A 26,848-nucleotide genomic window follows, 5' to 3' on the forward strand; every position below is an offset into this window, starting at 1 on the left:
TGAATTTTGGAATAAATTAAATATGTTCATTGCTGCCCTGTGAAGTCTTGGCCATCCAATTAAAAAAGCTTCTTAGTTAATATTCAGCCTTACTTATTATGCAGAATAAGTTGCCTTGAAAAATTCAGAAAGAAAAACATCTATTTATGATGTATGGCTAGAAAAATACCTCTTTTATTTTTCAGACTTCAATTCTCAGAGTTTTCAAAGATTTATTTCAACATCATGTCAGCAAGAGGCTGTAGTCTGTTGGTATCTAGATAGATTGTCCTTAAGGATTAGGAGGGTGAGGATGACTAGGACTGTGTACTGCTGCTGGAGAGTTTTACATGAGGAAGGTAGAGCTGTTACCTTCATCATAGGGAAAGTAAATACAGGCAGATATGTTTTCATTAGTGTCTGCAATGCTATAGTAAAGTATTAGATTTCATTAATGTTACCTTCCGGGATGCAACCCTGTCTACCATGCTCTAGGTGACTCTGCTGAGCGGGGAGGTTGGACTAGATGATCTCCAGAGGTCCCTTCCAACCTTACTGATTCTATGATTCTACTTTACAGTTTCATACTTTTCCCAAACTTTGGGAAAGGAGGGAGAGTTAGCCTTTAAGGCAATTCCTGCCTAAAACAGACAAATCTGCCATTAATTAAATGTGGGTCATATGGCACATCTTCAAGTCTGTTTTTTACCCCGTGCCAGCAGAAAATTCTTCTGCACATATAACGATAGATTATTAAAACTGTGTTTGACCAGCACCAAAAGTATGTCTAATTCAGACACCACTGAAACTTTGCTAATTATATGTAGAGTCTTGCTTAAGCCAAAAAGTCTGAAGTAGCACTTTGCCTTCCTTATCCTTTTATCAAGGCAGACTTAGATTTCCATGCTTCCTTGCTATTTTGTTACTTAATTAGAGTTTTCATATTTCCAGTGTTCTATATTGATGGCTTTTGAGAAGGATATTTTTTTTCAAAGCTATTTGTCATCTCAGGCCCACTAACCTGAAAAATCCATGTCAATTATGAGTGAAGTGTGAGGTGATAATTACTCATTTTTTTCTTTTTTCTCTTTCTACTAAAATATGGATAGATAATGTTTTGAGTTAGTTCAGTGCTAGTGATACTTTGTTTCAGAAAGCTATATCAAGTTTGGGAAACAGGAGGTATTTAGATTACTTTTGCCAATCATTTCTAGATTTTAGTGGAGAAACAGAACAGTGTTTTTTTCCTTCTGTTGTTATCAAACTGCTCCTGCATTGTTTTTCTTTTTCTGTAGGTGTTTAGAACTTTTTGGAACTGAGCCAAAGGACTCCTAGCTTAAAATTGTAATCAATTAAAAAAAAATGTTTTCAAGGACATTTTCATACTATGTCTCCGAAGTAGTTTCTTGTTTGATGAATTGCCCAGCTTTCACTCAGTCTAATACAGTGTTCTAGGTTTAAAAAACACGCTTTAAAGGTTACTTTTTTCTGCTTCTTTGGAGGTAAGTTTTATTCTTGAAATTCATACTTAAAACTGATGACTTTAATACATTGTGTTATGTGGTGACTTTTGATATTCTGATCTATGGAGGAAAATACAGGCATGTAAAAGTTTTTTTATTCAAGCAAAATTTCAAATATATTAAAATGCTGATGGGATTGCTTTAAGCGCTACTGAAATAAATAGAACTTCACTGCTTTTTGAAGAACACTCATCACATCAGACCGCCTTTGTCTTTATAAATAGATAAATTCCGTCTGGATTTATCATGAGATCAGCTGAATTCCAGTTTATTATTGATTCAATATTAGTGCATTTCCAGGCATCTCTTAGAACCTGTCAAAAATCACTTATTGGAAGATTACAACTAGGTGTTTCCTGATTCTCATTTTACTAATAATGCATCCAGGTTCCAGGATGGGCTTTGGTACCAGCTGATGATGTGTCTGAAACTTACTATTGGCATATGATATTGTTTGTACACTACCTTTAAAAAGCAAGCTAAATATTCAGAGAGATATGCATGATATTTCAACGCTTATAAGAGCCACATTTTCAAGAGAGACTGTAGTCAAAGGGAAGGATATTTGGATGACAAAGATGTCAAGGACACTCTAGCAGGTACACGAGAGATTGTAAGCTGAAGCTTTGTATCTTTGCATATAATTTAAAAGGACAGAAAAAAAAATGAAGCTTTGAAATTATTATGGATGTGTAATGTGAAAAAGGCCAAGTTCAAAGGAGAGTAAAAGAAAGCATCTGGAAATGGGAATTAGTTTGAGCACAGGGAGAGTTTGGTTCTGCTTTAGCCTCTTCAACTGTTGGAAAATGGAGTTCTGCAGAAGAAATGTACCTGCATTGCTGACTGTTGTTTAAGGGACTAAAGTAGAAGAGTAGTAGTCTGATGTACGCTAAAGAGGAGTGTTCTGGTAGAAACAAAAACAACATACGGATGAGAAAGGCTGAAATATGTTTACTGATGAGTTGGTCATCATTTAAACTAGCTAGCAATACTTTTTGTTTAGGCATACAGGATTTTGCACCTCTTGTCTTAATTTTACATGACAGAAATCGCTGTGGAAAAATTGCAATCTTAAGTGCATTATATTAATATGCACTGCTAGAGTAGGACAATTAAAGCTTTATGTTTTAATAGTGTTTATAGGAGGAATACTCTTTGTGCCAAAAAATTACTGCATTGTGAAAACTTTTATAATTTACAAATGATACTAACCTGTTGATCAGATTTAGTTAGAAACAGTAACTTGGTGAAATATTCCACTCAATACTGGTAAGGGCAAGTGGTGGCATTTCAGAATTAGAAGTTATTTCTGTGACATTTTGCCAAAGTTTTGCCCACATGGGACTGTGAGTATCCTAATCATTGTCTTGAACAAGCAGGTGTTAGATGTGAGGTGCTTTTTTTCAAGCACTCAGTAAAATGAGGTGTCTTTCCTGGCAGTAATTTCCAGTGAGGTCATCCTAAATAGTTGCATTTTAACTAGCAACACGTTTTCTGGGTTTGGCCCATGGTATACTGAATCTGTCCTGGCCACCTTTTTCTCCTTGAGCAAGTAAGGAATGGTTTCTGCCCAGATTCTGTATCACATAGACAGGCCCTTTAACTCAAGTTACTGTCATTGCCTGCAAAGTTCATGGAAAGTGAGGGAGGAACACAGATTTATTCCAAAAATATGGCCCAGCCATAGTAGCAATGAAGGCTAGGCCACCCGCAAATAAACCATCCTTTTGCTTGGTAAATATTGTAAAGCAAATCCAAGAAATACCATGGTTTACACTCATGCACGCACATACACACATGCACACACACACAATATTTGGAAGGACCTAGGAAATTTCTTTGGTGATAACTAGTCTAATTATTTTCAGTGTCTACACTTTTGATGACCCGGTTTATGGATTTAAGGGTTTTTTAAAGAAAATAGGACTGGCTGTATTAAGATCTAGTGTTTTGTTGGATTTCTCCAACTGATTGTTCGCAGCATGACTGGAGATAAGGATAATATTTGTTTACTTTTAGAAATGAGTGGTTGATTTAGGAGCCAATAAGGAGAGAAGCATGTTGTTTCACTTAAATTAATGGAAAATACAAAAGAAAAAAAGATGTGAACACTGAGTTAATGAACAAATGAGAGATAATTTGGTAACTAAACATGCTTGATTCAATGTATCAGTTAGAGGAGGATAGTCAAAGGGCTTCATACTTACCTGTGTGGCTTCCTTTGACCTTCCTCATCAGAAGTTGGGCATGCTGTTCAGGATCATGGAGGTATGGCAAGGGAAGAAAGTGGCTGAGAGTAGAGAGCGGTACAAAGTGGTTAACAAGATGTTCGTGTTCAGTGAAATGGAATTAAAAGTTATAAATTTATGGCTTTTCTCTGGGTCCAGTAGGGAAAAACTGGAAAACTGCATTACACCAAATCTTCATCTAGGGAAAGAGATGGGCTATCTCATCACTTTCCAGTTGCTATCTAATCCAGACTGTCCTGAAATCACAGTTGTGAGGGACTTACTGTAGGTAGTGTATTCATTGGCACCGCAAGTAACATTTGTGTAGTGTATGCCTCCATGCCATTTAGCTTTATAGGTACAGTAAATGCAATTTAATGTTCAGGTGATTTTTGATTTTTATGAGCAGGACATCGTCCTAGAAAAACTACTGAATTGCTAACTTTTTTAATACCCTCCAGGCAACTCACATTGGAAATAAAGTTGTGAGTGAAGGATCACCATCAGGTGTCTGACTGGAAACACAGATGCACACACACATGCACACAAATTGTGCGTTGTCTGAGGTGTTTGTCTTATTCATGTGTCATTTAATATTTTCAGAGTATTCATCCCTGTGTGAACCTACGTTTGTGCTAGCTTGCACATCTTTGTGGAAATGGCTCTGCTGCTATTGCTTGTTTTGGATTCATACCAAGATCTGATTTCTTCAGGTAGACTTGCCAGTGTTTTAAGCTGAATGCAGTCAGTCAGCTCTGAGCAGCTCTGGGGAGCAGCAGCCTTCACCGGGGTTATGCTACTGTCATGCGTGGCTGTGATTTGAGTAAGAGGCAAGAGGAGAGAACCACACCTGCATCTTTGCCTAGGGAAGTTCATGAAGGGTTTTCTATGTATCTTCAAAGGCTGTTACACGTAGCAGACCCTTGCTATGTGCAAGGCTATGCTACGTGATTGAACGGAGCAGTTCAGTTCGTGGCAGTGCAGGCTGCGTGGAAGGCTGCAGCACACGGTCACGTTACCGCTGGGGCACTGCCCGCAGCCCTTACTCGGCCACATGGAAATCTTATGATCAGGCTGCAGTGTGTGATAGGTCACTGTTGGTTTTTGCTGGGTTTTAAAGTCTTAGTCATGTTTAACCTGTGAGATGGTATGTGCAGTCAAGCTTTTTATTGCTTCAGAAAATATTTATATGCTTCAAAAATACTGAGAAATTTGAAACTCTTTAAAAAAAAGTTACTCAGTTGAAGGTTATAGTGCTTTTCAAGCTCTGTTCAGGATGCATTAAATGTAGTGGTGCTATTTAAAGCCAGTGATGAAAAGGGAACTCACTGGCATTAGTTACCTCAGTTATAAATAATGTTGGATGCTAAGATTTATAAGTTCTTGATGTGGATAGTGTATATTCAGAGCATCTGTCTTGACTCTACATTTAATGTCAAAGAGTAATATTGCGTAATGGGGTTGCTATGGAGACCTTACAGACCGATTATTTTGAGGACTGCATATTTGAAAGAAGTGTTTGATTCAGCAGAGTGCAAAGCATCCCCAAGAAATGCTGAGTGTTTTTAGCACCACTTAATTTAACAGAAAATAATGCTATTTCCAGGATTAAACCTTGTAGAGAGTACTTATTTATTTCATGTGGATTAATTATCCCCGCTCATGCTGTTTTGGCATATAAGCCTGACAATGACAGCCAATGCACTTAACACACTAGTTCTGTTTGGCCTCAGAGGTATCCACCAATGATATAGGGATGTCAGGGAATTACATTTTCATATGGAATGGAAGCAAAACTTCTCTGATTTAACATTAAAAGCTTTTACAAATCCAGTGAGAGATCCCACCATAAATAATTTGCAATTATTTCAGGGTGGTATTTATCTACCAAGGAGATTTTTCAAAACCTTTATGTAAGACTGTCTTAATTTGGCTTAAGATAAATGAAATATGCAAATTCAGGGAATACAGTTCTCAGATTTATGTAAGCCTTTTAAAAAGTGTTTTAATTGGTAGATAATTAGCACATACTTTACTTAATTAGATGTTCCATTCAGAGCAAGTTGTGACACCTTGAATAGCTAACCTAATTTTTATGCAAACTGACAACAGATGTATTTTTCTAATAATATTTTAGTGATAGAACATTACTTGTTCTTGAATCTCTGGTTTTTTTGTGCAACAGGAAAGCTAACAAGGAGGTGGACAAAGGTGTGACTGTGAAATAATGTCTGTTATGTTTTGAATCTTTAAAAATGCTTACACTGTATTATCTGAAAGTAATTTATTAAAAAAAAGCCTAATTCTAACAATTTATAAAAGATAAAGTTCCTGCACAAGGAAAACAATTGCACATGGCAAAATACTTTCCAAATGAGAGAAGTAGGCACTGTTACTACTGGAGGCTCATTTTCATCGGGAGAATGCACTGTAATTGAAATAGAGCATGAAAGTAAGTGGCCACGGTGGATATGCATTTCAGGCTTTTAGTGCGGGGAGACATTCTGATCTAAAAATGCTACAAATTGTTTGCAAAGGGCTAAATCTAGTATTGAGAGTGTTTTGTATCCCTTTAAAATGGAATCTTTTCCATGTCCCATGGAAAAGCAGATAGCAACAAATAAAATGTGTAATAGGAATTTCCTCCCTTCCCTTTCTCCATGATATTTTGTAAGATAGGCTATTTTCAGTTTATCCATGAATTCTTTTGGTCCTAAATTAGATACATTCATCTTTTCCCTTTCCTCCATACTTTCTTCTTCCTTCTCCGTGCCCCATAGGAAAAAGGAGAGGGGAAGAAGCCCACTTTTATATTTCTGTATAAAATGAGGTTTTAAAAATAGTTTTCAATAAATTGATACAGAAAATTAAGTTTTGCAGCCTGTCTCTTTAAACAAAAAGATTCACTGTAGCCTGTAATTGTGTGGTGCACTGATCAAATTGGCTGCAAGAAAAATGTGCTGTGACCTAGGGATGGAACTAAGCAACCTCCCTAAGCAAGAATCCCTGAAGCTGATAAAACCTCCATAAAACCAGGGGCTGAGGATAGGCAGGAAGTAGGGAAATGAGGTGACTCATCAGTTCTTTGCCTAATTTCCATTCTCACATCACTAGATTATGCTACTTTTTGTGCTGGTGAAATGTTTCCCCAAAGGAGCACACAGCTGAAGCTGTTCCAAAAATTATGCAGACTTTTTACAGATTTCAGAATCTACTTCTGGAGTTCAGGCTGCTGAAAGGGTTCTCATAATTTCTGCTTTAAAATCAGTAGCTGGATCTGTTGTGGGGAATCAGCAGCTTTCTGCAAATCAATACAGTTTTCAGCAGAAAAAAGGCTTGGGATTTAATTTTATCCTTAAATCATTATTCTTATCTTCCTTTTAGAATAGAAAAGAAAATCCGGCATTATATTTGTAATGGTAAATACTATTTTGCTAGTTCATCAGAATTTTATTTTTTATTTTCACTGTTTTTGAAGAGGGTAAAATAGATGGAGTTGTTCTGATTTAGACTTTAAGAGGCTCTTGCTAATGTCTTACACAAGAGGCTGTTATGGAAACTTAGTAACCATGGGGTGAGAGGTAAAGCCCTGTTATTGATTAAAAACAACTTAAGAAACAGTAAATAGAAACAACAACCTGCATATCGTTTTTACAGGCACTTTCCAGCATGGAAAATGATTCTTAGTAGCATACCTCAAGAATTAAGTAGAAATGGAGATAATATTCCTATTCCTATTTGGAATATATTCCTATTCAGAATATTTCTCCCTCTTAGGTTGGGTTGTGTAGCGTTGAGTATGAAAAAAACTGTGTTTTCATTGAAGATGCTAACTGTAAATTTTTTCTTTTTTGATACAGGGAAAAATAACACTCTTAATCTTGTATAAATGAAAGACTCAAAATACTGAAAGATCTAAAATCCTCCTTCAACAATAAAGAGCCCCGACAAACTCAGAACAGACATAATTTGGCTGAGGAAAAAAGAGTAAGTGGAAGGATGACAGCTGTATATTTTAGAAGGATTGGAAATTAATTTTCAAACGATTAATTCAGATAGTGAAGAAAGTGATAACTAGGTCAAGTCAAGCTTAAAAACCATAAAGGGAACACATTCAAAATAACTAAAGAAAACATTGTGTAATTAATGATACAGTTTGTAGTAATAAGTCAGCACCCCATTATGTAGTTAAAAAGCTCAGTAAGTTTTTTTTAAGTTTTGAGATTTAAGTACTATTTAAAAATAGTATTTGCATTTACATAAGCTAGGAAAAATACTATAAAATGAACCTAATTACATATTTAAGTTGCCTTTAGAAGAGAAGATACATGCTCAGTAGTATGTTGCCATGTATTTGGCCTAAGCATCCATCTTGGACTGTCGTCAGAAGTGGCATCACCCTGATATTGCAGGCAAGCACTTCACGTAATAGTGTTTCTCTGGGTAATTCCACATCCTACAACAAGTGATGTTTTGCTTTTTTAGCTTCTTGCATCTGATTAGGAGGTATCCTTGCACTTCAGCTGGTTTGCAAGTCCTCGTTCCTACTCCTTGACAAGCTGCAACATGGACCAGTGTCCGGGGCTCCTGTGCCAGGGCTCGGGGATGTGAAAGCGTTCGGTTGTAGTCTTGTCAAAACCTAGCATCACACTTTATTTCTAATTGCACGTCAAGTGTTACTTTTAACTTTGACTTTCTTGGCTCTTCTTTTTATTCATTACAATCTTTTCTCTCTAAACTTGCTATTTATTTATATGTATGCTATATTCGAGGCATGGATTTGGGCCAAAAAAGTGCATGTGGATTTTTTTAGAGTATGGCTTTAAATAGTTAAATTCCTTCTCCACAGTTTCTCCAAAGTACTGATTTTAGACCTGGGGACAGGTCTATGAGTCAGCATTACAGTTTCTTTAGATCCCTTGGGAATATTTAGAATTCAGTGAATGATAGCTGGTGACTACTTGGGACATGCTTAATATTAGGTCAAATTACTCATTCCAGGGTCAAAATAACTAGTTGGCATTTGTGCCTAATGTAACCCTTCTTACATGTCAAATGCAGGTTAGTAGATTTAGTTTTCATGCTTATATTATTCTAATAGTATACAAATATTTTTATGAAGATGTATTTCTTGTAAAGAAAGTTAAGATTTGAGGCCCTTTTAAAGTGTGGAAGTGTAATTTATTTTCATCAAAAATGCTTCTGTCATAATTTAGAGTTAGCTTATATTACTGTAGAGCTTTATAAAGATTCTTTACTCTTATGTAATTAGGTTCATATTATTTAGATTAGCACACAAACTGCACTGATCTTTCTTTTGCAAGAACCTGGATTTCAGTTTTTATGTATAAATAACCTACAGATTCATTTTTCTTAGCACTATGAAGACTAACCCGGGTATAGAACTTGTGGGAATCTATACAGGTGCTCACAGATCTCTGTTAGGTGGACCTTCACCTTTCTAAAATTTATTTTTCTTTGAATCTAGTACATTCTTATGGGAGTTTTAGACTTCAATGAATTGATCAGAAATTTCCTAGCGAGTCTCTTTGCTCTCATCATTAGATCTCTCTAACATGCAGAAATGAGCCCTCTTAATATGTGGCTTTATTTGCAGTTAAAAATCAAAACTCTATTTATTAAATAGAGTATACAGCTACTCCTATTACACTCTTCCTCTGGTATTTAGTTTGCAAGCTGTCCCTCTGATTGTATAAGTTTACTAATTTTGACTCATGGTAGTTAAACCAGCTATCTTTGAATACTAGTGAATGGATGAATGCTCATGAATGGATGAATACTAATAAATACATCTTCAATCCTGGGAGATTCATACAGCCTGTACAAACCATGTCACACTTTTTCCTTGTGATTGTCAAAAGTTACAGTTGTCACAGTTGACTGCAAAGTCCTGGCTTCCAAGGCTAGGCAGCTCACTTTATTCAGAGCACTGTCAAAGATTGTAACGGTTGACTTAGGCCCCAATGCTGCAAGCACTTTTGTTCATGTTTAACTTCTTTTTTTTTTTTTTTTTTTAATGTAATATGGGTAGCTGAAAGGGCAAGCGCATGGATACCCTTTTGCAAAGTTAGAGAACCTTCAGTTATTTCAAACTCTGCAGCTTTTAGCTTGTTACTGGCTGAATTCTGGGAGGCTATAGCTACAAGAAAAGTAGAGTCAACTGCAGAAAAGCTTTTATTCAGATGCAATTTGTCATTTGGGCTCCTACTATATTTTGCTTGTCTATGAAAGTGTTCTTTTCACAAATAAATTGAGGTTTAGTTTCTTTCTTTCTTTTTTTTTTTTTTAAATTCTAACCATTCCTTAGGCATAAATTTTTGCATAAATCAATGAAAATATGTTCAGGCAGATCATAACAGAAAGGAGCTTTCCATAGAAAAACAAAATAAATAACATAAAATAGTTCTCTCTCTCAATTCACTGCTTCTAATGTGGCCAATGGTTTCATATTAAGAAGAGAATTTCTAATCAAATTGTTTTGGGAGAGAACATGCCATTAAAATCCTTTGGCAGAGTAAACAAATCTGAGGACTGCTGGATGAGCCATGTTAGATTAATCCAAGTGTGATGTAGTTGCTAAAGAGGAGAAAAGAAGTCTCTAAAGCCAGAGCCTAAGCTGTGCAATACTTCTGTTGGTCAAAACAGCTGGATTTGTAGATTAAAATAAACTGGGAGCTCAAGTGGACTAGAGAGCATTTGTTCCATGCATAAGACACTTAGATACAAAAACTAAAACTGTCTTCAGAATATTATAGGGAGTTAAGGAAGAGCACTGTGTCCTAATAATATCCATAGAGTTTGTCTATGCTGACAGATATCTTAGTTTCTGGGTTGTTGCCAGCCTGTGGTCTCCCAGCGGAAGTAACATAGGAGCCATGTGGGTGCTGCACAGCTCCTTTTCGGAGAGCAGCAGTGATCTCCTCTGAGATGAAGGCTGTGTACGCTATTGCAGACTGGTCACTCCAGATACCAGTGTGTATGCTCAGTCTTGTCCAGAGTGCCTTGGATCTGGTGTCATGCTGTGGTATACCACTAGTCCCTGTGCCTTCACAAACCCCCACGCTGATGCTGCAATGTCACACTCTGAGGTGTGCAGACATACCTTCGGGCTGAACCTATGGAAATGCCACTCTGCTGGCTGACAACATGGCCATCTTGTAGTTTCGAGTACACTTAAGTGAAATCACATGCACAAAACTATTTCTGAGAGTCCACAGGACACCTGGACCAAACACTGTGTAGTGGGGTCATGCTGATCTACCCCACAGTGCTCTGGACCTGATCAGGGCAGATGCAAGCTGTTTCATTTGGCCAATGTATTCCACGTCTCTTGAGTGGGAGCCAGGGACTGTTCTGGCTTTGAATGCCTTTAGCATTGTAGACATAGCTGTATGCTACTATCCTCTGGGTTATTTTTTAGATAGTCAAATGAACCACAGCAGTGCAACTTTTACCTGTCTTTGTAATAATCCATAAATTTATGAGTGTTAACAGGGATGAATTATTATCTGAGGCAGCTGGTCTCTCCAAAAAATCCAGAAAATACACCTGAAAGTGAAGCTGTAGCCCCACTAATGTCACTAGAATTTCTGCTATTGATTTAAAGAATGCAGATGAAATTTTGAACTAATTTATGCAGCCTCTGAAGGATAACTTTGAAATGATAAATCTGTGCTATAGTAAGGTCAAGAATAAAAGTGAAGCAAGGCAAGAAGCAAAGAGGAATCCAGTTAATACTATATCTGACTTACCATATTCTTGTTTCTGGCGTTTACCATAAAAGGAAGATCTTCCTCTAAAGAGGCAATCCCAGATAATCTAGTGCCTCACAATTAGAAATAATACCAAATAAAGTTCTGGAGATGCCATAGTTACACAGATGAATGAATAGCTGTGCCTTATCTTCCAGTTTTCAGTGAGTAAATGTATTTTTGCGAACTCTAGTAACCTGAATGTGCATATGTACTAGATGGTTATATATTTTAAAATGTATAAACTATCTAAATAAAAGCATTGCAATGTATGTTTTAGCACTTGCAATTAAATTTAAAATAGAGAAATAATTTGCTTGGTAATATTTCGATTTTACTTGGGGAGTAAATTTACCCAAGAAGTATACAATTGTGTTGTATTGTGGAATAAGAGTGGGTGATTCCTTTTCTTTTCTTGATTGTTCACTGAATAAATGGAGAGAATGGTAAAGATTGCAGTGAATAAGGAAAAAAGACATATGGAATTAAAAAAGCACATCCCTAAAACATTTATTATGGAAAAGTGTGAACAATCATCCGGTTTTGTGGTTGCATATTATTGGTAAAGAAAGGGTTAGTACATTTTATCATCACCGTCTACTTCTTCCTGTTTCCTAGCTCAAAGTCCGTATTTTGAATCAAGTCCTGACCCCAATGATATAATTTGTATTTTTGCTATTGGCTCACCAGGGTTGTGTATTTAATACCAAGAATTGTTTGTCTTGCTCTGTGAATATGACAACATGTCCTGGACGGCTCTGTGTTAATTCTGCACAGTGTGAAAGGTTTTAGCATGTGTGTATAAACAAATGCAAACAATGCTTGTATATAAAGTATTGTATAAAGCATATAAAATGTCTATAAAATATTTTATAGATATTTTGTAGATCTTATAGGAAGAATTATGATTATAAGGAATTAATAGGTCTACAGAAATGCACATTTGAAATTAAACCATTTTCTTAAGCTTATTCTCTTTGAAATACAAAATTCAAGTTCCTATCTTTAAATTTGGGCCCATTCTCCTGTTGGTTTCACATCTGTATCGCCTGTATATTTTGTAGGCCATATTTAAAAAGTAGTTGCTAGTAGTTATAAAACCCTTCCCATATTAACATATAGTAATCGGATGCAACATTGTCTTTTATAATCTTCACAATTCTAGAATCAGAGCCATGTGTGAACTCCCATATTACTTTTACTAAATAATTAATCTAAATTTCAAGTTTAAGCATTAAATTTCAAAAGCCTTCACTTCAGCATCAACATCATCACTTGTATGTGTTTTTCCGTAATCTCAAATGGCTCCCCAGGTCTTTCCAGTTGCTCGAATTAATCCTGCCTGTGTATCTGCCAAAATTTTCATGGGCACTTCATGACAACCTCCGTAGTGATATACATTTAAATACATATATTAATATCTTTTTAGCGATACAAAAATCTGTGACACGCTGAAAAGCAGAAATGTGACAATGGGATAATGTTGCTCCTGTCCCAGATGCTGTCCAGGAAATCTTCTTTCTGTGCTGCTACCTGGCCAGAAGATGAGGATATTTGATGAGGTACCCTAAAAATCAGTGCACAGTGTAGATGTTGAGGTTTGGATATTGAATATTTAATGTCATTTGCTTTAAAAGTTTTTTCTGCAAAATGTTTTGAGTTTTTGTTGCCAAACTGTCTATATTAATAATTAATAAAGTCACCTGGGAATCATTCATGTGAAGTATTGTTCTCACGGTGATACTGCAGACAGCAGTTTCAGCTCCAAGTATGACAAAGTACTTTGTGAATAAATTCATAGAGTAACCCAATACAGTTGCATCATCATGAAGCTTGTGGAGTCTACTAGAAAGCCATCGAAGCAAAACACTAACTGTAGGCTACCTTCACATTGGGCTTTTCTGTGGAGATAGCCTGGACTGCCATCCTGTCGAAAGTAGGCCTTGGGAAGGTAGCTTTTTGAAGACGAGTAGAAGAGGGTCTGCGTATTCAGCAGATTATGAAGCAACTAATTTTTTTTCAAAATGGCAGGGATGTTTTTCCAATCTGTAAGATATATTTGCAAGCAAATTAAGCAATAAATTACTTAATTTTTACATTAATAACAAATTGTAATATATCTACATGTTTGGAAATGATTTACGATTGACCTTGATGAAGTTAACTAAAATCCACATGAATAATTATCCAGGAGCTGGAAAGTTTTCAAGTGATTCATGAACTTCCTAGAGGGTGGTGAATTAGAGGAAAAAATGCCTAGATACTGTCATGGGTCAGAGTGATGCTCCTTAAGCACAATTTCTGCATATTTCCACACAAGAAGCGTTGTCGGTTTAACAGCTTGCTCTCCTAACATAATTTCTCCTTGTTGCTGTCTTCTGACTGGGTATTTCTTAAGCTAAATAGCAAGAGGAACATGAGAATAGGAGGCTGATAATTGACTTTTGGCAATTAGGCCTGAAATACAGAGAAAATGTCTGAAAAGCAGGCGGTAACATGCAATTGCTGGAAGGTGGAGATATGAGAACAAGATTTCCTGAACTTCAGAAGTGGGAAAGGCTTATTTGGGAAGGAGCTAGAGCTCATATTTACTGCAGATGAGGTCAGCATGAGGGAAGCACGACTGCTGGTATCATTGGAGTTTTAATGAACAAGACCTTATATGTAGACTTCTTCTCTACACTTTTTTGTGCTTTTAAGAAAGGAATCACCTTGGATAAAGTAGAAATGGCATCTGGCCTCCTATTCCTGAAATATGACCTACCCCTGTGGAGCACTCTCTTTTTGGAGGTGTTCTCTTTGGGTCTAGGATAGCTAAGGGAGGATTATCCTTGTCCTTCGTGTGTGGCCGTAGGAAGTAGGATTTTTCCAGGGAAATGGAGGAAGGACCCTCTGTGTTCCCTCAACAGTGGCAGACTTTGCACTTGGGGAAAACTGAAAGCTGAGAGCAAGTTACAGAGGGAGCTGGCACAGCTTCTGTTTTTCTCTGTTTCATTGGCATATTTTCTTAAGAAAGATCTTTTAATGAAGAGAAGCATAAGGCTTTTTGCAGCAAGGCTCCTGCTGCAGTGTTCTATAAACAAAAAAAAAAAAAGGAATATTGAAACACAAGTGTTTTAAGAGAAACAATGTGCTATGAATAATGTTGATTGGAAATGCTACTACATGTTTGGGGTGGGTTTGTCTGCCATTGGAAGTAATAAAAATACAGCTGTATCTTATTCATTGGAGTTTAGTTTATTCTGGAAGCTAATTTTTAAGAAACCGAGGTCTATTTATTGACTGTGTCACAGGAATATTTGGACTATTCTAATTCCAATCTTAAAGCATTTTTATTTTTCAAGCCGTATAAAAGAGAACAAGCTATGCGGTGTGTCTACCGCAGTTCAACATAACTGGGGAATGGTCTCTAACCAGGCTCTGTAAATATACTCTGTTCCGTGCTGTTTCTAACCACAGCAGTACTTCTCAAATTATTTCTATTCTTCTAAAAATTATTCAGCAAAACCATTATTCATGCTGCACTATTGGATTCTGGACTCAAAGATTAGCATTGCAAAGTAACCTTCAATATGTTTCAAAGTCAGATTATTTATTACAAGGGCAACAAATGTGGAAGCGGGGAAAACTTAGCTTTCACAGTGGGAGATGCAGTTCGATGTCTTTTATTTTTTAATTTGGGGTGTGTGGAAAGAGTCCCCTGTGGATGTATGGGGGATACCTTCACAACAGTGCTTGTTTAAATGCAGAAAAATGGTATTCTAAGTTGCTGTTGTGCTGTGAAGGTAATGGGCATGATTTTTCTGGACAGCAGTAAGACTCTCGCCCTGCCTGCCTGCCCGCCTTGGCCGGGCAATAGCTTAGCCGGCTTAGAGCCCTCCAATCCCCTGGCGCTGCCGAGCCTCCACCCCCTCCAGCCGCAGCTCTCGCACCACCTACAGTTTGCTTTTAAAGCAAATATTTTAAGAAAATCACTTCACACCATTACTCTTACATTTAAGAATACAGAAGTTCAGGACTTGGTAAGACAAGCAGAAGTTTGCCTAGCGGAAGTTGCTCTGAATCAGGTTTGTAATGAAAGTTTACTGCTAAAAGAAGTAACCTGAAAACAATGTAGCTTTTCGTCTGAAACTTTAACATATGTGGTTTTTGAATAGCAGGATCTGTGGTGTGCAGTATTAAATTCATATACTTGCAGCAGTATTGTGGCTCTGACTAAATGCAAATTTTTTTATTACTATAGGAGTTGTAATTTACATTTTCCTTCTTAGGCTAAATGGAAGGTATTTCTACTTTCAGGAGGTGAATCTTTCCTTTTCCATTTTATACTTATTAGACTTCTCTGACAGGTGCTGCTTTCCAGTTTTCAGGCTTTGAGTATAATTTAAATATATCACTTTAAATATGCCAGAATATTAGAAATTCAGTGAAAGTCTTGGGCATAGCATCAACTTTTTTGACACAAGAAGCTAAAATCACGTATTATGTGTGCATATATGAACACAGATGGAATCACAGACTATACAATTTTGCTTAAACTCTGAGCTGAATTTTTAACTTTCATATATTACTGCACCAACTCTAATCAATATAATACTGAAACTTTGAATTAGGCTAAATTTATTTAAGATCAAATACATTTTTATCCCCAAATCTATAGTTGGAAAATATAAAATGCTGGCAGAGCTTTCACAGTTTTTTGCAGGAAACTGAGGCTGAAAAAATAATCTATATATAATGTGTATATGTATATATTTCCCCATTTTGAATATGATGCAAACTTTCTGAAGGCTTTGAGGTGTTTTCTCCATAACTTATATGCCATTTAGAATATAAAGTACTGCATCTGACAGTTACAATGTAATATATAAGATCAACTAAATAGTTTAATAAGTAAGAAATAAAATATCTTTAAATTACCTATGCTTCAAGAAACTCTAAGCATACATCTTGAGAATAGCTTAACAACTTTCCAAAGTTTTATATTGCTTTATAACACTTGTTTTCCATATTAGATATTTTTATCTTTTTTATTAGAACTTCTAATGGAAAATTTAGTATGAAATGTTGAATTATAACTGTAGCACAGTGGGAGTTCAATCAAAAGTTTTGTTTTTTTCCACTTGCTTTGTTTTTTTCCACTTGGTTTGATAAGTACTAATTTCAACCATTCATTTCATATAATTGAATTAAAATACTACTTTTGAATAAAAGAGCGTGGTACAATACAGACTAACTGTATGATAGATTTCTGCTCTGTCACACATCTGTTCTGTATCTGTCAATATCCACCTATTGTGTGTGTTTTGTTTTGCAGTAGGAGGCTGCTGGTTGTTGAGTCTTTTAACATGGAAAATATTTTGAAAAAAATGGTAGACTTTACATGACTGTGAAGCAGTCAAAGCAGTTTTAAAGATCAATAAAAACTTTGCACATGGAGGCTTTGTGCCTTGAATTGCTTGTGTATTTACAGGCTTTTTGCCCCAATACTTTTACTATTAGAAGAGACCATTAAATATTCCTGATAATCCATTCAACTGGAACCACTATAGGACAGGCCTGGTATGGACTGTAAGATTGAACTCATCCACTTAGATTAGCCTTCAGATGAGCAGTGATCAAGCAGTAAACTATCTAGTTTAAGAGTGGCCAGGAAAGAAGAAAGGAAGAAGGGTCCATCAGCAGCTACCTTAGAGAAAAAAACCTAGGACAATAAAGAACAGAAGAGATAGGAGAAGAATCTGTACTTGTTCAGGTATTCTGATAAATATTGTAAAATGTTTGTGAGAAGTGAGGAAGTTTTCTGGGTTTTTTCCTTCTGTTAGATAGATCTGTCCAGTTCTTCTCTGGTCCAAGCTAAGTTCTCCTGCCCTATCCCCTGTTGAAGGGGTAAAACTCTCAGTTATAATGTGCACAGCACGGGAATTCTGGGTAGGAATATGTTCAAAGAAAGCCTGGGCAGGACTGGATAAACACTGAACATTGATTCTCAAGTCTAAGGCAGTTGGACTGGGGTTTCCCTTTCTCAGACAGCTATTGGAGACATATTCCATGTTATAGGGTGAATTTGTAGCTAACGAAGGACTTAGCACAAAGAGGCTTCAGGAGTGACCTAGTGTAGGCAGAGCCAGAGAGCCACCAGTTTGTTTGGGACAGATGTCTCTGTAGGCAGAGCCAGAGAGCCACCAGTTTGTTTGGGACAGATGTCTCTGTAAAGTGGAGCACATTGAAATGAAGTACAGTGCACAGAGGAGAAGCAATAGGTTGGATCTGCTCCTCTCCTAACTCAGAAATAACTGTACGTTGTTGGTCAGCACAAGTGCATTTTCCCTTTTTGTTTTTGTGTCACTGATTTTCTGTGCTTAAGCTCTGTACTGCTCAGGATTGAATCCTTAAACTCTGTGAACAGCTCGTCCCAGCTTGACCGACTGCTAGTTGCCTATTGTCCTTTGAATCCAGAGACATGCAGGCATCTAATTCTGCCCTCAGGAAAGTAAGGGAAATGCCCCGAAATGCCTCAGAAGCACTGTGAGTTCTGTCTGTGGCAAAGTGTTGAGAGGTCACTTCCTTCTTGACTGATTGCCCACTCTATTACCAAAGCCACCATTTCCCAACCTGACAGGTGTGCCTCTCTAAGAAGGCTCAGAGAAGAGCCAGGGCCAGTAAGCTCTGCTGGTGGTACTTAACGGCGGCGGCAGTGCTGGTAGCACGAACAGCAGCAGAGGCCACAACAGCCTGGCAGGAAAAGATAGGTTTAGACTACAGTGGTTAAAGGAGGCAGTAGTGACTGAGAAGACAGTGATAGTGTGGAGACAGCAGAAAAATACTAGGAGGTGCTGGTCAGAAAGTATGAGATACCATCGCTTGCCTATTCCTGTTCCTTCCCCTTGCTTACCCTCTTTTGTGTTCCTCTCTGTGCTAAATATCAATGGCAAGGAAGAAGATGAGGTTTTTACTATCATGCAGAATTAGTAAGACTCTTTATAAGAGTGTGGTTGCAGTCACTGTAAGCTTATCTAGGACAATGCTGCCACCAAAAGGCACACCCAGCTGTTACCTTGTTTGCTTCTGTAGGTTAGTACCCAAGCCGCAGAACTACATACAGTAAATTGTATTTCTGAGTCAGTATGCATTGTCTCAGTTCTTCTTGTGAAGTGAGTAATATGTTGAAGAATCTGTCCTAGAGGTGACACCTTAGAAAAAGACTAAGCTTGTCATTGATTTCTGAAGACACTTTTTCACCACCTAGGTCATTAGGGCCTGCGTGGAGGCCAGATATCCTCATAAGCTCCTCGGTTCTTCCTGCTACACTTCCCTATCAAGTATGAACTGACTAATACTGGATCCTTTGCTTGTCTCAGCCAAATCAGAAATGGGGCCACGTCTGAGGCAGCACACTGCATTTGGTACGCAGCACACAGCAGCAGTTATGAGGCAGAGTTATACATTGTTTAATAAGCATATGTGCATAATAAACTTAGAAAACATCTAAGACATTTTGGGTTGTAGTGGTATTTGTAGATGGATGTGTGTTCTTCAAGTGTATATTAGGAAGGATATACCTGAAATAATATGTTTCTTATGTGTACGAGAGATTTTTTTTTTCTTCTACAGATACTCAGTTTTTACCTTGTACCCTGTGTTGTGCCATGCCCTGGTTCTTAAAAGCTAAATAGGAAAGAGTGGTATGAGGGATATGAGTCAGAATAGGTATCTTACTGGCTCCTGTTCTCTCCAGGGGAACCAGAGAAAATACAAGCAGAAAAAAATCCTAACATTTTGTCCCAAGGATTCCTTCTCTGTGGGAAAAACAAAAAAATCAGCTGTCTGGCCATCACAGTAGGTGGCTTTGCACCCTTCAGGACTTACTCTCCTAAATTGCAAAGAAGCAGGGCAATCTGAGCTTCCATTCATACAACAAAAGTCTTGGAACTTGGTCCAAGTTCCAAGCTGGAAATGGACTGGTGTTGTGAGAACAACAACTGTCAAAGTATTATTTCCTATTAATGGAACACCACCTGAACTATCATTTGGGCGAAAAATCACCCCTTAAAAATGCCTTGAGTCTGCATCATTGAAATTACTAATGGGAAGGCCATGGAGTCACAAGAGTATTGCTGTCTCTAGCCATGTGCTGCAGCCTAGTAAGTATATTAATATAGCAGCCTAAGTGATAGATAAAGCTACAGAAGTGTCACTGTGAGAAGAATCCAGTGGTCTTGGGCAACCATGTCAAACCCAGGACAGAGATATCTGCCTTTGAAGGAATGGAAGACATGAGCCCGAGGCCAAAAGAAAAGCTGCTCTTACTAAAGAATTCAGGAACTACAGTAAGGAATTTGGCCTGAAAAAATCAGTGTTGATTCCCCTCAGGAGAGCTTATGTGTATCTTCTGTCTTTGCCAGCATTCACATCATGTTAGTTTCGGAGCTGTTGTGTGGAATCTCCTCAATGAAAGAAGTCTAGATACCATAGGGAGATACTTCTCTCTCAGAGGTTAAAAGGACTGCCTAATTGCAGTAAAGCTTTGGGAAATTCCCAGTCTTGCTGAACTGCGCCTGGGTAGCTAACGCCTTTCTAATGGGCATTAAGCACCTCTGCCCAAAGGTATTCATTCCATTCATTATCACTGATTTACTTCCCATTCCTTGAGAGGAAATGGAGATGGTCTTTTAGCAAGAATCTTCTTAAAGACAAAAGCTGCATGATTAACTGCACTTGAGGAGCTATTTCAGGAATAGAGGGAGAATGTTTCCACTCAGAGGTCTCTTTTTTATATGCAATAGGATTTTTTTTTTAAAGCACGCTTGCTTTCAGGATGACAGTTCTCTTACTTCTGACTCTGTATTGTCCTGGCAATAGTCAGATATCCATCTGGATGCAAATTAGTACATTGAACTGTTGTGAATAGAAATGCTCTCTACAGATCCTGGAAACTGATTCGTATTGAGGAGGAATCTACCAGCAGAATATGTTCATCTAAACAAAAAAGATTCTCAGTTCCTAGGAGGGTTCCACTTCACAGATTATGAACACAGTATAGATTCTTTCTGGTATGGATTGCAAAGAAAACATCGGAGGGAAAAGATGGTCACAGGTGTTTTAAGCCACAGATTGAATATCAATGAAGAAATGACACTCAGAGCAGATGCCGGTTTTGGGAAGAGAAGTTTGTCAATCACATTATATATTGTTGCAGGAGCTCTTAATTCTTACCAAACTGTCTGTCACCTACAATCCAATCCAATCGAATACATACAAGAGCTTTACAGTAATGGTGTCTCTCTTCGGCGTGACTTTATCTATGTGATTCCAGTGTCCTAGTGTGCAATCAAACGCGTTGAATCCCCAGCTACTGCATTCTCCGAGTAGGGAAGCAGGATGGGCACCGTTCTTCCTGCAGGCGCTCGTATCACAGGATAGGGGATCGCCGCACACCTTTGGGACACGGCTGCTCGGAAAAGCCGAGATCGTATGCATAAGCTGATTGCACCCCACTGCACGATGTGCATTCAGAATATTGAAGAACTGCACTGAGTGTGGGATGGGCAATCGTCCTGTCAGTTTTTGTTAGGTGTTTGTGAGGGAGACTTGTATGATCTTTCCTTTACGGAAGAAAGATCATACATCTTTCTATAATTACTTTTGGGAAACACAGTTGATGCGGGAGGGCCTAAGAACGCTATTTCAATCTGCTGTCCAGCAGTCTTTACTCAAGTGAATCATAAAGGTAAAAAACATTCATTTGAATCCAAAAGCAAACTGTGTTGGCTCTGTCAGAATGCTGTATTTTAAAACTTTTGCTATTTGTAGCCTTGAATTTTGGATGTTAAAAATCCTTATTTTAAGTTGGTGCTGATCCCTATCTTAAAACTACTTATGACATACAAGATAACAGACATCTGTTCTCATTCTGTTTTAGAGATGGTTGAGAAGAAGTCAATAGCAGTTAAACAGAAAACAATTGTTCTGTTTTTACAGTAGTATAATAAACCTAAAGATGATAAATATCTTTCCCTAGAAAAATATGCGCTAGATAGAAAATTAGGCATAGTGATTTCCTTATAAGTTTCCTGGGTAAAAAGTGCACGTCAGCTTATTTAATGTCATGGAACACTGTCAATCATAGAATGTATTAATTAGTTACTGTAATAAAAATTCTTTATGGAAATATGCTTCTTTAGTTTTTTTCACTGGTGTTTATGCTAGCTTTTATATATTGAAATAATTTATTTTGTTTTCAGAGTTCTACATTCACCATGTTACCCTGCGGACCAGCTCTGTCGTTTGTCCGGTGTCTGGTGCGGAAGAAGAATGTCAGCAGTGGAAATCTTGAAGACTCCAAGTTGTGCCGATGCTTGTCTACTGTGGACCTTATAGCACTGGGAGTAGGAAGTACTCTTGGTGCTGGTGTTTATGTCCTTGCTGGAGAAGTAGCCAAATCGGATTCTGGACCTAGCATTGTTGTTTCTTTCCTCATTGCTGCCCTGGCATCTGTGATGGCAGGTCTTTGCTATGCTGAGTTTGGTGCTCGTGTCCCCAAGACTGGTTCTGCATATTTGTATACTTATGTAACAGTTGGTGAACTATGGGCTTTTATTACTGGCTGGAATCTCATTTTATCATATGTTATAGGTAAGCTTAAGAACAAACAAAGGACTCGAGGGTTTGTGAGACAACCAATAAAACCACAATGTCTCATTTCAAGAAAGTCACGATGTTCAACTATTAACTTATTACTATAATCCCATACTAATTAAATGGAGTCCTGTCATGTGATTTGTGTGTGATCCCATCACATACAAAGTTGACCAGAGCTGAATAAAATCAGCACTGAAATGGGAGGTATTCAGATAATTTCAGTGCTTTGGCAGAGATGGCATTTTTTGATTTAAACCTGTTTTTTTTTTTCTGTACTGTGGTACAGGTACTGTGACAAGTTGGCCCAACATCTGTTATATTGTGTATAGGCATGTCTATCTTTATATGTATATGTAACTACAGGACTGTTGCCCAAATCACCACAAAATTAATATACTAGAGCATTGTATTAAACTATATTTAATGATAGGAGAGCTGTGAAAATGAAATCTTGTCTAGCTATGGCCACACACACTTTTTTCCAGGGAAGAGTATTAGTCTTAAGTACCCACTCTGGCAATATAAATTTTCCTAGTGATTTTTTTGCTATACCTCCAGATGGTCAAACTTCCCTTCTTTTGTAAACTGTTTTGTTACAGTACTTTAAACTGTTTATCATATGTCATATTGTAAACTTAGAAATGTAAATGATTAAAAATAATTTCTACAATATTTGGGAGTAAATGGGATATAAATTTATATATTTTATTTACAGAATAATATGTTATAATTTAACTAAGCAGATAATTCCTGTAATATTAAAATTCATGATCAAAAGGCTCACTGTTTTAGCATAACTTCTGCTTTTTAAAAATGCAGGTAGCAGCATGTTTAGGTTTATTTATTTTTTAGTAGAAGTAACTCTATCCTATTGTATATGTGCAGAACTCTAACCTTGCATGTATTTTATGAAGGTACATCAAGTGTAGCAAGAGCCTGGAGTGGCACCTTTGATGAACTTCTTGGAAAACAAATCGGTCATTTCTTCAGAACCTACTTCAAAATGAATTATTCTGGCCTAGCAGAGTATCCCGACTTCTTTGCTGTATTTCTTATACTACTTTTATCAGGTAAGAGAGAGATGCGTCTTCATTTACGATGGTTGTGATATCAGACTACAAAATGTTTCTTACAGACAAGGAATTGATTTTTTTTGAATATGTTAGAGAACAGACAGCAAGAAAAAAGATAAATTATAGTTTTTATTTTACCAGAAATACCTAAATAATGTTAGAGAAGTTTGGATGCACATTTTGTATTGATGCAGTGACTCTGAGAATAAAATTTATATAGTCAAATTTTCATGTGCACCATCCTCTTTTATTGAAGCTGAGACATGAAATAATCACTTTGCAGTGTAGAGTTTGCCAGGTTGAGTCAGATACTAGAAGTAACACCGCAAGGACAACATGGATAAGCAGGATAATTCAAATGAACTGTTTTAATGCTTCTTCAGGGCAATATGTGGCTTTCTTATACTTTTTGTAAAAAGCACTCATACTTCTAGAAGTTTTACATAAAGTTCTTAAGGTAATTGTCATATGGTCAGTAATGTAAACCACAAGAAATTAGCAAAACTGGAATGGAAGCTTGAGGAAATTCATTGGTACCATTTAAGAGTAGGATATTCTTTAAGTGCATGAATTTTGTAAAAGTTTTTTAAAAAATTTTTCTGTGATTCAAGAATTTAATGCTTCCAATCAGAACACATTTTCAGAAATATCAATATTAACAGTCAATGCTGAGGCCCCTGTGTCTGCACTTACGAAGATCACAGAGTTTACTTTAGACTTGGCTTACTGCAGTGTCCTGGACCGAAAGTGCCTCCTGAGCTTGTGGGTCACAATTGACTGTAGGAGCTCAGATCCTTATGTCTTCATGAGGGGTTAGAATGAACTTGGTAGGTACTTGGAATGGACCTTTCAGTTTTCTTACCTCCAAAGGAAGGGGAAAAACTTTCTGTCTTTTTTTTTTTTTTTTTTTTTTTTTTAATTGAAACTCCACAAACTGAACTCTGAAATGTGAATGTAGATGCTGCCATCTTATATCAGTTTTCCTCATCATCACTACTGTTTCCTAACATCAGATGTAAAGATTATTGATTGAAAAAGGAATCTTGTTTCTCTTGTAGTTCTCCACTGTTCTTGAATTTTCATTTGTTGCTTGCCTTTTCATCCCCAGCACCGCTCTTTCTTCACTGATTTTGCACTTCTGCCCCAAATTACCTCTCCAAGTCTATGTAGTAAACCACTGAACCACCAGTGAACTAACTCTGTGGAATTTACTGCTGTTGAGAGGAAGAGCAGAATCAGGACTGCTCAGGGCTCTGGAGATTGAGCGTGATACTGTAATTCAATTCTGAGCTGTGTAAAGCTGAATCATACCAGTAGCAGACTGTTTTACGGAAAATGTTATGTACTAGGTACAAGGGACAGTCCATAGTTATCTGTCCACATATATTTCTTTCTTTTCCACAGAAAGGACTTTAAAAAATACTTAGATACTATGTTTCATACAACATTAGGCTAATTGAGACATTACCTTCCAGAGAACAGCTTAGCTAAAGAATATGCACCTCTTTCCAATAGAAATACCTCTGGTGAAGAAAACTTGAGCAGCTCATATGGTAGCTTCTGGCTTATGAGAAGACAGCAAAAGTCTCATTAGTGGGGTCAGAAAATTTTTAGACATCTTGAGAGGCTTAAAATTTTCAGACTTAATCTCTAAATAATGAGGGAAAGCACGTATGTGACATTAGTGGAAGTGCTTACAGTGCAGGGAACCTGTGTGAGGCTTTCCTATTGTAAATATTTTTTCCTGATTTGCTTGCTGTCTAGTGTTCCATTAAACTGTAAATATGCTTACAATTGCTACAAATCTAATGAGGCAGTAGGATCCTGATGGAAAACCTTTCAGATTGTTTAAATGCATTAGCTTGCAACCTAAATGCATGTATATTTTGTACGAGACTTTGTTTTAGAATCTCTATGAACAGCAGGCATGCATTTCTTTTAATTTTTATTAAGTTTTATTCATAAAGTGGTAAATGTGACTTCTACTATGTAATGAAACTTACAGTGAGCATATTAGATTATTAATCTAATAATTATGACTATTTTATTACTGTAATGAATAATCGTTTTGCATAGAGTAGATTCTGCCATTCTGTTTTTATTAAGCATAGAATGTTTGTAGCTATTTTTATTTCATGGTATAAAATAGAAATATGGATTGGAGTTGCAGAGAAGGAGTAACAATTGCTCAAAATACGCTTAAATACTTTAAGAATAGGATAAAGAAGTTTTCTGTTTTGTGGTCTCTAACACACTGAATTTGTGCTACTGCTTCTTAAAAGCTAAGAGCTAGTGTTGTTTCTTTAGTATTATTCATAGAACTTGCATATGTATCTTCTTTATAAAGTCATTTTATTACTCTAAGAGATTGTTCACAGCTATAAAACATTTTTATTTTATAGGTCTTTTATCTTTTGGAGTAAAAGAATCCGCATGGGTGAATAAAATTTTCACTGCTATTAACATCTTGGTTCTCCTCTTCGTTATGATTTCTGGTTTTGTGAAAGGAGATGCTGACAACTGGAAAATAAGCGAAGAATATCTCATAAACCTTACTGCAGTAACAGAGTAAATAATTTTCTTACACACTTTTCTTGTTCATATTCCAAGCAGCTCTGTGTTATACTTGCTTCTGTGTTATTGCTGATTGTTCTGTTGCTGGGAATGATGAAGTTTTTATACCTGTAAAAATTATTTTTGTTTTCTTGTTTGTATTTTCCTTAAAAAATACTGACTTATTTATTTTTATAAAATTGTCCATAACCATTTGTGAAGTTACTGACTTCTCATCCTTAAGTCATGCATTAACTGCAGTATGTGAGTATGACAATTTTTTCAGGTACTGTTAGCATTTTAATATGCTTTGATATGACCAGCAAAGTGAGTAGGATGGTAGACGTATGATGTGGATATTTTTCCATTTACTCTTATTTTTGTCTTTCTTATAAGCTTTGCAATAGAAATTTCTTTCAAATAGAAATTTTTTAAAGTTTTATAAAACAGAACTCTGTCCTGATGAGAGTACATTGTGTTTTAACATTTTTTCAGATACACATTTATTGTACCAACAATTAAAAATAATTTATTTTTTCTGCTGTATTTTTTTTTCTTTCAGGAATTGTTCATTCTATGAGAACGTGACAAGTATATATGGGAGTGGTGGTTTTATGCCATATGGCTTTACAGGAACATTGGCTGGTGCTGCAACCTGTTTTTATGCTTTTGTAGGATTTGACTGCATTGCAACAACTGGTAAAAAATATGTGTGTGTGTGTGTGTGTGTGTGTGTGTGTGTGTGTGCGCGCGTGCACGTGCACATGTGTGTATATAATATGCATTTGGGAAGGAGGGGGGGAAACAACATCACTGTATGCTGTTCTTCCTTTGCTGTGTCCTTAAACTTCTTCAGTCCATGTAGAATAAGTCTGAGGTCATTCCTGAATGTGGTGGTCATAGTGGGGGAAGGAGGAGATTTTTGTCATTTTATTCCTGTTCTAAACAAAATAATTGTTGCTTTCCAAGTCTTAGTAATACTTAGTAGAGGCTCTTTTCTGCCCAAATCATGTTAATCACCTGTTCACTTTTGCCCTGCCCTGAGATATGTCTTCTGAAGGGTGGTTTATACATGGATG

At 36.9% G+C, this 26,848-nt stretch overlaps 1 protein-coding gene across 1 annotated transcript in view; it reads left to right on the plus strand.

Annotated features, from left to right (window-relative positions):
- SLC7A2 (solute carrier family 7 member 2) overlaps nucleotides 1-26,848 on the plus strand; it is a 58,086-nt gene that overhangs the window by 19,967 nt on the left and 11,271 nt on the right. The window contains exons 2-5 of the mRNA XM_062575637.1: nucleotides 21,747-22,137; nucleotides 23,058-23,213; nucleotides 25,619-25,784; nucleotides 26,332-26,468. Coding sequence (XP_062431621.1) covers nucleotides 21,762-22,137; nucleotides 23,058-23,213; nucleotides 25,619-25,784; nucleotides 26,332-26,468 — 835 coding nt within the window. The 5' untranslated portion in view covers nucleotides 21,747-21,761. The remainder of the gene's footprint in view (nucleotides 1-21,746; nucleotides 22,138-23,057; nucleotides 23,214-25,618; nucleotides 25,785-26,331; nucleotides 26,469-26,848) is intronic.

This window comes from Rhea pennata, chromosome 4 (genome assembly GCF_028389875.1).
Source record: "Rhea pennata isolate bPtePen1 chromosome 4, bPtePen1.pri, whole genome shotgun sequence".
NCBI classification, from domain to species: domain Eukaryota; kingdom Metazoa; phylum Chordata; class Aves; order Rheiformes; family Rheidae; genus Rhea; species Rhea pennata.